The sequence below is a fragment of the Rhinopithecus roxellana genome, chromosome 8 (genome assembly GCF_007565055.1).
Source record: "Rhinopithecus roxellana isolate Shanxi Qingling chromosome 8, ASM756505v1, whole genome shotgun sequence".
Lineage (NCBI taxonomy): Eukaryota > Metazoa > Chordata > Mammalia > Primates > Cercopithecidae > Rhinopithecus > Rhinopithecus roxellana.
The window spans coordinates 76,285,168-76,294,416 of record NC_044556.1 but is presented as its reverse complement, the minus strand read 5'-3'; the positions used below and the strand labels follow the sequence as shown (position 1 = coordinate 76,294,416).

Below are 9,249 nucleotides of genomic sequence, written 5' to 3'. Positions count from 1 at the left end.
ACCCCCTAGGCCTATTTGGCTCTTGCAACTTGGGAGGACTCTCAGGTGGGAATTCAGTTGTCCTGTTATTCCTAGGTCATAGGGCTTCACCATCTCCCCAGAGCTCCAGCTTGGTAGGAAAGCGGCTTTGATATCAGGAATAGATCCGTAGGCCATGGGCACAGAGCAGAGGAGCAAGCCAACAATGTCCAAATAATGGTGATATTTAATATTTCATGATAATTTATAGTTTATGCTTTAGGATGTGTTCTCATAATTACTATTTCATTTTATTCTCTCTCAGCCCTGAAAGTAGATTTTATTGTTTTTCTCTATTCTTTTTCAGATACTGAGAGATGTTACATGTCTTGCTCAAGGTAACCCAGCTGGAGGACAGCCTTGGCTTCAGCTCATTTGTCTCTAGATCCTGTCATCTTACCGCTGTGCCTTGCTGCCTCCGAAAAGGCAGAAAGAAGTTACTCTCTTTCTAGCTTTGTGGAGAAAAACAGGTGATACCTCAACACCAAGCCATAGGGAGCCTCCAGTGACTCTGCAAAGAGAAAAAAGACCAACTCAGATTCCAGAGCAGCCCCAGACCAGAGCCTGAACAGTTGCAGCCTTCCACCTTCCCACCCTGAGTTCCTCTTGTCCTTGGGCATCTCCTGTGTGTGCTTCTGGGAGATGACAGCAGTGCTATAGAAGTGTTAGAGTGAAGGTGTTTTCCCATCCCCTTGGCCTTAGGTAGTGTCTTTGTCTTTGAAGAGTCAAGGGAATCCCGGGAGCTGTCTAACCATATCTATCCTGTAGACTCAGGAGGAAGCTGCTAGCTGCTACAGACAGAAGAGAATCCCTGTGCTTCGGGCTCCTAGGAAGGTGTCTACCATACCCTCTGTGCCACTGGTATCTGTCTTCTTCCCCACCAGATTGACACCATCCACCGCTGCAGGGCTCAGCATGGCACCTTGTACATGGAGCTAAGCAGATGCTGCTTGAGAAGAGCAAATGTTCATGTCCGGGAAACCATGTCTCTCCTTGGTCTACAGAGCCCTGCCTGCCCCAGGAAAGGACAGCGTTGGGAGGGTAAGTCCCGCCCCTCACTCTCCCCCTCATTCCTGCCTCCACAAGCATCTTCTGAGAAAGGCGAATGAGGGAAGAGACATTGGCACTTGTGCCTTACCTACCTAAGTTCTATCCCCAAGGGCCCCTTCCGGAGGTGCTGTCTTCTTTCTGGAGTTTTGGGGGACCTATCAGGGGGAATGTGTGGCCATAGGTCAAGCCTCATTCTCTAACTGGCCTTACCAAGACTTAAGCTGAGGTTTTGTGTTCACCTGTCTGGGTCGCCTGCCATTTCTCAACTGTTTGTCAGTCAGAAGTGGGAGGAGGTCAGCAGGGATGCACTTGGTCATCTCGAACCCCATCAGAATGTGTGTGGAGGCCTCCTGGCAGCTTCTATGTAGGGTCCAGCTAGATCCCTGGGCTTTTCCTGAGATACACGGGGCTAACCCATTTCTTACGGATTAATTTTTCCACATCAGAAATCAGAAGCCATTCCCTAGGCCCTCCCCTTCAGTTTCACTATCTCCTCTGACTCTGCCCACAACCTTTGAAAAACTCTCGCTGTTCTTCCCACGGAGAGAGAGGTGCAAGGCTTGTTCAGCCTCACGCAGCCAATCCGTGGCAAAGGATGGCGGGAATTCAGGCGGCCCAAATCTCAACCCATCCTCTTGCCACCCTGTATCCTTTTTAGTTTATTTACATGAAAACATGTTCAAAGGTATAATTAGTAAAGTGCTCCTGACACAATAATACGTCTTTACTGAAAAACAATACATTAATGAGAAAAGAGATGCAAAAAACCTCAGAGGAAAATGTTGAAGTTAGGGAAATATTTAATACACCCGCGTTTGGCTCACACCTTTTCCTGGGACGATTCCAGCTCCCCCGCGAAGTCTCATCTAGCTGGACACCTACGAGCCATCCCTCTCCTTGGAAATACACCCTTCTTCCAATTCGCTGACGCTGAGGCCCAGACAATTGGAGAGGAGTGGATTTTCCATCTGAATTAAGCAGCTCCTTTGACACGCCTCCCCTCTCCCTTTGCATGGCCTTGGTTAAGAACTAGGATTTCTTCGTCCTCTCTCCCTGTCCCCCAGGCAGCAGCCCCCAGCCTACTCCGCGGTCCTCCCAGCTCCCGGCACCGTGCGTCCTCCCCTTTAAGGACCGCCCCTCCCCCACACCACGCCTCCCCAGGCCACGCCCCCCGCCCCTCCCCTTTAAGGACCGGCCCCGGACGCAGACGAGGCTGTGACGCGGCCGCCGGCCCGGGGCTGGGTACATTGTCGCGCGGCCGCTTCCCCCCGGCCGGGCCCCCGCCGCCCCGCGGTCCCCAGAGCGCCAGGCCCCCGGGGGGAGGGAGGGAGGGAGGGCGCCGGGCCGGTGGGCGCCAGCGGCGCGCGGCGGGACCCACGGAGCCCCGCGACCCGCCGAGCCTGGAGCCGGGCCGGGTCGGGGAAGGGGAAGCCGGCTCCAGCTCGGAGCGAACTTCGCAGCCGGTCGGGGGGCGGCGGGGAGGGGGCCCGGAGCCGGAGGAGGGGGCGGCCGCGGGCACCCTCGCCCGTGTCCCCGCGCCCCCGGGCACCATGCTGTCCAACTCCCAGGGCCAGAGCCCGCCGGTGCCCTTCCCCGCCCCGGCCCCGCCGCCGCAGCCCCCGGCCCCTGCCCCGCCGCACCCCCCGGCGCAGCCGCCGCCGCCGCCCCCGCAGCAGTTCCCGCAGTTCCATGTCAAGTCCGGCCTGCAGATCAAGAAGAACGCCATCATCGATGACTACAAGGTCACCAGCCAGGTCCTGGGGCTGGGCATCAACGGGAAAGTTTTGCAGATCTTCAACAAGAGGACCCAGGAGAAATTCGCCCTCAAAGTAGGTCTGGGGCCCGGGGAGGGGAGGCGGGGCCGGCCCGGGCCCTGGAGCTCCCCAGCGTCTGGTGCCCGCCCCGGCCTGGGTCGCGGCGCGGTGTGGAGGGGTGGCTGCGGCGGGGCGGGGCGGCCGGGCGGGGGTGCCGAGTGCGGGGCAGGCGGCGGGTCCCAGCGCCCTCGCCACCCTGACCGCTTCCGGCCGCTCCCGGGCGGGAGCCCTGGAACCCGCTCCGGGGACTCAGGGGACCCTGCCATTTTGGGGTTTGAGCGGAATCCAGCCGAGTCGGAACGGTTGGCCTCGGGACTTCTGCTAATTTCACTCCATCTCAAGGAAGTGATTTTGGGGGGGGGAGGTGGTTCCCCGTCCTCTCCTCCCTCCTTTTTCTCTCTCTGCGGGCACAAAAGGCCCCATTACTCATTGAGCCGGTTGGTCGGTTGGTTTGGAGAAGTCGGATCGCAGAGGTTTATTTAGCCTCGCTCCTTATTTGGGAGCCGGAATGTGTGATTTCACTTCCCCGAGCCTCGCGAGGGCATCCGGGCCGCCTTGGGGAGCGCCAGCCAGGAGATGTGCTGAGGCAGGGTCCTGGGCGTCCCCTGGCTGCGGGGGCGGGATTGTTTGGATCCCGGAGCTGGCCCCCTCCCACCCCCGCGCGGGGTGGCTCCGGGGAGAGGCCGGCGGTGTCCGCGGCCCGGCCGATCCTTGTGAACTGAGTCTGTAACCCGCGGCCGGACCCGTGCTGATTCCGCCTCCCGGAGAGGGCCACTTGCTGTCCTGGACTCGCGCGGTGATGGGCAGTCTGAGGAAACATTATCCTTGAGCCAGGGAAGCCCATCCCTTTTCTTTCTTTAAGGGGTGTGGTGGTGGGGAGAATAAGGATTCAAGTGAGAATATCGACTTCAGAAGTTAAACAGAATGGAGTGGGAGGTCTCTGGAGATGAGCGGGTCCCCAGTGAAGTGTGAGCTGGTCTTGCAGGGTCACCAACAAGGTTTTCCTCTCACAGGGGTTTCAGGTCAAACCAATCTCTAAAGGTGACATTTCAGGTTTGTTTCCCCTGGGGTGTCTCAATGATTGGAGGAGGAGAAAAATACTTCCTGTGTTGTATTTTTCTCTTCCCCATCAGCCCCCATAGCGAGCTGTATTTCAGTTATCAAATACAAAACTCAGAAATGAGGTATGGGTGGAACTATTGGAATATACAATCAGATGTTTTGAAAAACACCAGTACTTCGAAGTTGTACAGAGCAAGCATGTTCCATTTCTGGATTTTAAGGCCTCTAGAATTATTTTCCTGCTGCTCTCATACTCAACCCTGTCAGAGTTCTGTGGTTTCTGCTGTAAGTTTTTGTTGTGGGATCTCGGTTGTTGTTTAGTGTTGGCTGTTGGAGAGGGGATAAGTATCTTCAACACTTCAATATTTGTACCTTAGACTTCTCTTTCCCTACTCATAACTGAAGGGAAAGGAGGAGGAGAAATTGTTTGGATTGACCATTCACCCAACTCCATGACCTTGGGGACTGGAGTTGGGTGAATACAGTTTGACCACAGTTAACCTGTATCACTGAGGAAGTGACAGACGGTCTTTACAGGAGCGTTTGCTGTCCCCTCTGAGACACCATCTGCCTTCACCCGTTAGTAGTTTGGGGACACTGGCTGTTTATTTTCTTGGATATTTGGAATATTATGTAAAGAATTCAGAACAAAAGCTCCCAGCTTCTGCTCTGTATTCTGTGTAATAGACACATGCACAAAATCATCCTGTGAAATGCTTTTGAGTGGCAATTCGGATTTCTCTTGTAACTAATGGGATAGAGGTTTAGATATTTTTCTACTTTGAATAGTTTTGGAAGGAAAAATCCAGCATTGTGTTAAATAACGCTTATAGTTTATCCCTCTCAGGTTAGAAGTGGGTGAAGAGTGAAGTCAGTCTGTTTTGACAGGCAACCTGCTCCCAGATCTTTTAAGTTGACTCAACTGTTAAATTGTGGATTTCCCACACACGTCTTTGTGTTAAAACTTAATAATGGAGGAATAAAGGAGAGACAAGGCATTTGGAGTCTGACAGCAGTGTTAACAGCACTTCCATATCCAAATACTGGCTGAGACATAATTACAGCTGTAGGGGGAATCTGGTTCAAAGAACCCTGTTCTAGAGACACACACCAAAGAGATTTCTAGATCTTGAATTTTGATTAACCTCAGATGCTGAGTAGTGAAATGATTTTCAAAACCAGAAGTCTCATAATTATAAAGCAGGAGAGGAAGATGGAGTGGGGCAGGAGGGATTACCCCCTTGGGAAGGTGCCTGAGAAAAGGGGAGGAGACCTCTATTCTGCAGTGTGCGGAGGGCAATGCTGGGGGCTAGGGCAGAGCTGGAGGGCAGCAGCCCAGCCTCTGCTGGGGTTCAGAAGTCTCCTATGTTGCAGCTCTGAGAGTTGATGGCAGCTGGCAGGTGCTTAGATGCTCTTCTCCTTGCCTATAGTCTGGTGACCTCTTAGCACTGTTAAGTGAAATCAGCGTTTGAAAAACAGTCCCAGCTCACCCTGCTGCTTCTCTCCCTCCACCTCAGAGAGCTCCCATTTAAATGCTTTTGGTGGGTGCTTTGACCTTACCTCACCATCTCTCCTGGCTGCTTTTGCTAAGTTCTGAGTCATGCTTCCAGTCAGAGTTGCAAGGGACTTGAGAGGTCATTTTGTCCAGCCCCCATCTTTTGCAGAAGCGAAAACCAAGGCCTAGAGTGAGAGAGTGACTTGCTCAAGGTACCATAGCCATTCACTTGGCAGAGGCAGGGTTGGAACCCAGGTTGCCTGACTCCCAGTCTCAGGCTTCTTGCCACTTACTTCCTAACTGAGCCACAGGCTCAGGGACATGGCCAGCTGCTGTTCCAGGGTGCCTCCAGCCTGAGGAGCTGTTCTGTCACCTCAGGCCCTGACGGACAGGAGGGGAGGTCAGCGAAGGGGGATGGGTGGGTATTTGCCCCCCTGCCCCCCCCCCCACCCCGAGCACAGTCCCCAAAGTTGGAGGGGAACTTCAACAGTAGCTCTATGCATCTTTTTAACCACTCCCTCCCCTTTTTAAGAGAGTATTTGATAGACACCTTACTTATTGTTTTTTGTACAAGAACATGGGAATTCTATTATTTCTTTGATAAGGACACCTAGTCTCAACCCACTTGTGTATTAATTAGTTGTATTCCCTGGGAGGGTCCCTCAGCTGCTTGCTACTTCACTGTGTCATGGTGACCCTTAGGTGTTAGCTCAACAAATTTAATTAAAGACCGTATCGTTGTTCTTCTTTGCCGTGCAACTCTGATTAGGTGAGGTATGTTGCTGCTTTATAGAATGTTGTCATAACTTATCTCTGTGTATCTTTCTATTGCATGGATTAGAGAAAACAAGGTCCTGTAGTTTCTTTTCCTTTCCTTTCTCCAGCAGTCCTCTCTCCCTACGTCATCGTGGAAGTGCCACTGCGATGTGGCTTCCTTTGTTCTGGTGAAGGGGAGATGATTAGAGCCTCTCATGATTGTTCTGGATGCTGTTGGAGGGAAATGCCAGAGCTCCCACATCCTCACAGTACAGGCACCATCTCTTTTCCAGCACACCTCATACTGTGTACCTGTGGAGGGCAAGACAGGTAGTGTGGCTAGGTGAGAGGTAGTGTCCCAAACTGGAGTTTGCTGGAGGAGTCACAAGGTTAGGAAAATTTCATTGACCAAGCCAGCCTCTTTTATATGCAATATGGTTACAGATAGGTAACAGTTTGCTGAGTATCTGTCATAAGCTTAGTTGCATGGGAGGATACACATGTAAAAACTGGCCTGTAAAATTTTGAGTCAAGAAACCTATTTAGAGAAGATGAAATTAACACATGTAGGCTAGGGCTGCACTGTCCAATTTGGTAGCCACTACCCTCACATGACTAATTAAATTAAAATTAATTAACATGAATGGATTAAACTAAATTAAATTTGAAAAATCAGTTGCTAGCCACACTTCAAGTGTTCAGTAAACATGTAGCTAATGGCTATTGAATTGAACAGTGCAGAAGAACATTTTCATACTTGCAGAAAGTTCTCCTAGACTTTGCTGGTCTGGGAGCTAAATCATGTGGCTGGGAATAGAGGAGCTTTGAAAGAGGGGAATCTGTGGTGACTCTGGGAGTTAAGGGAGGCTCCAGCTGGGGTCAGTGGGACATGGCTGTGCCTCTGAGGAGTAATCAAGTCTGTGAGAGGTGTGGTGATATTGGCCTGGCTAGAACTGAGGAGAGGAACAGGAGGTCAGAGTGGTCAGGGGTTGGTGGCTCGAAATTGAAGCTAACTCATCTTGTGTCAAAGCAGGCTTTAGAGTTTTTGAGGGGCATGAAGGTGTCAAAAAGGTTAGGAATCATTGAGGTTGGGCCTGCGGAATTATGAGGGAAGCGTCAGGTTTCTGGTTTCAGAGATCCTGTCCTTCCTGGCCCTAGCCCTGAACCCTGGCTCCTGCAGCAGGGCTCTTGGTATTCACTGAGGCAGGTTCGAAGCCGGGTGAGCTCATTGTCCTTTTTCACTTGTGAGTTCTGGGCTTTGACTGAGCTTGGAGACCATCTCCAGCTAAGATATGGGATCAGTGACTGAGAGGAAGGGAGAGAAAAGCAGTCCCTGGGCCTTAGGGCCAAATATTGGTGGGTGTCTAGGAAACAAAATAACCCCTTTGTGGGAGGAGGAAGGTATTGGGACCTGTGACGTTTCTACTACTTAGGACCTGAGGGATTGGGCCATCCACAGTTGATGATTTTTCTTATGAAGCAAGTACAAGGGATTGAGAGGAAGGCCTGGAAGAGTCCAGCCTCAGAATTGCTGGAGGCAAACTTAATCCTTGGGCTAGGGGAGGGGCCAAAGCTCCGTTACCCAGAGCCCAGGAGTGTGCTGAGTGGGTGCCAAGAGGAATGTCAGCCAAGATGGGGAAGAGCAGGGCATCGTCGTCTGCATCTGAGCCATTGCCCAGTTCCCAAGCAGCCTTGCCATGCTCTGAGCCGGGGTTCTTCCTGGTGGCGTGATGTCTGTGGTGCAGGATTCACTCTATTCTCCTACCTTTCCTCTACTTCAGGCCCTGCCAAAGGTCATGTGAGGTCTCTTTTCCCCCTCTTTCCCCTGCACTGTATCTTTCCAGATGGTTCTGTGTCCTGGAGGGAGGTGGATGGGCAGAGAAGAGTTGTTTTTTGCTGGGACTGCAGCTTTTCTTGGTAATGGTTTGAGGCCCAGTGGCAAAGCGACCCACACTTCATAGTAACTTAGAACCCACACTCCCTCGTCATCTTTCTTGACTCCTTGCACATCACTGAGGAAGAAGCTGGGCCAGTGCAGAAAGGTTCAGTGGCATGTCCAAGGTCTTACATGGTGTTGGCATCCGAGCCACATCTTGAGACCTCTGGTTCCTTGGGACCTGCTCTTGGTCTGGGCTCCTTTGGTTTTTGGTTGGTTGCTGGAAGACTGCAGACCTGGTGGAGCAAGACTGAGCTCCACTAACACATCAGCTAGGATCTTTCCACATAGGTCACCTTGTAAAAGGGGGCACTGGTGAAGAGAAAGGGCCGTGCTACTGGACAGTGTAATCATGTATGGCAGTTATAGAACCCAAATTAGATTGCTGTGTACCTTTTCTAGTTTTTAGGAAAATACTGATATTTTGTATTTTAAAATATATATAGATATAGATATGTAGAGATGAGCTTGTTACCATGGATTATGTGCTAGATAAGAAAGCAAAAATAAGTACATACATAAATAGAAAGGTTCTAGTGTTTGCATGCTGCTAACAAGTTACATGACCTTGAACAGGTCGACTAAACTTGCCAGGGCTCATTGCACAGAGGGTCGGCTCGAGCAGCTTCTTGAGCACCGGCAGGGTGAGGCAGTAGAAGGTGGTGCTGCAGGCCAGAGGTGGAGGGCAGGCAGGATAGCTTGCTGACCTGCCCCGGGTCTGACCATCAGCAGTATTTGGGTCAGCATAGATGCCCTTTCGTAGGCTTAATGCCGGGCTCCAGGGCAGCCAGTGTTCAGTTAATGAGTAATCATCACTGACCAGCTGCTCCTTCTCTTGTATGAAGACATAGAAAGTGTTCTAGCTGGTGACTCGGCAGAGAGGATAGACGACATAATTTAGCAGGGTGTGCATCTTCTCTTTCCTTAAAATCAGAAGAATCATGGTGTAGTGGTGGTGCAAAGTAGAGATGAGGAACTCTATTCCCTACTTGAGATTCCTTTCTCATTTCAAGTCATGGGGCATTCGAAGGCCACTGTGATTGCTGGTACAGGCTGTGCCCTGTGCACAGGGATCTGGTTGAGGAACTAAGGGAGGGCTGAAGTCTAGCCACTGTCCC

The 9,249-nt window shown here is 51.7% G+C and overlaps 1 protein-coding gene across 1 annotated transcript in view; it reads left to right on the top strand.

The window, feature by feature from the left end:
- The first annotated feature begins 2,288 nt into the window (after positions 1 to 2,288).
- Positions 2,289 to 9,249, top strand: part of MAPKAPK2 (MAPK activated protein kinase 2) — a 49,912-nt gene continuing 42,951 nt past the window's right edge. Inside the window, exon 1 of the mRNA XM_030935609.1 lies at positions 2,289 to 2,897. Within this exon, the coding sequence (XP_030791469.1) occupies positions 2,619 to 2,897 (279 nt within the window). The 5' untranslated portion in view covers positions 2,289 to 2,618. The remainder of the gene's footprint in view (positions 2,898 to 9,249) is intronic.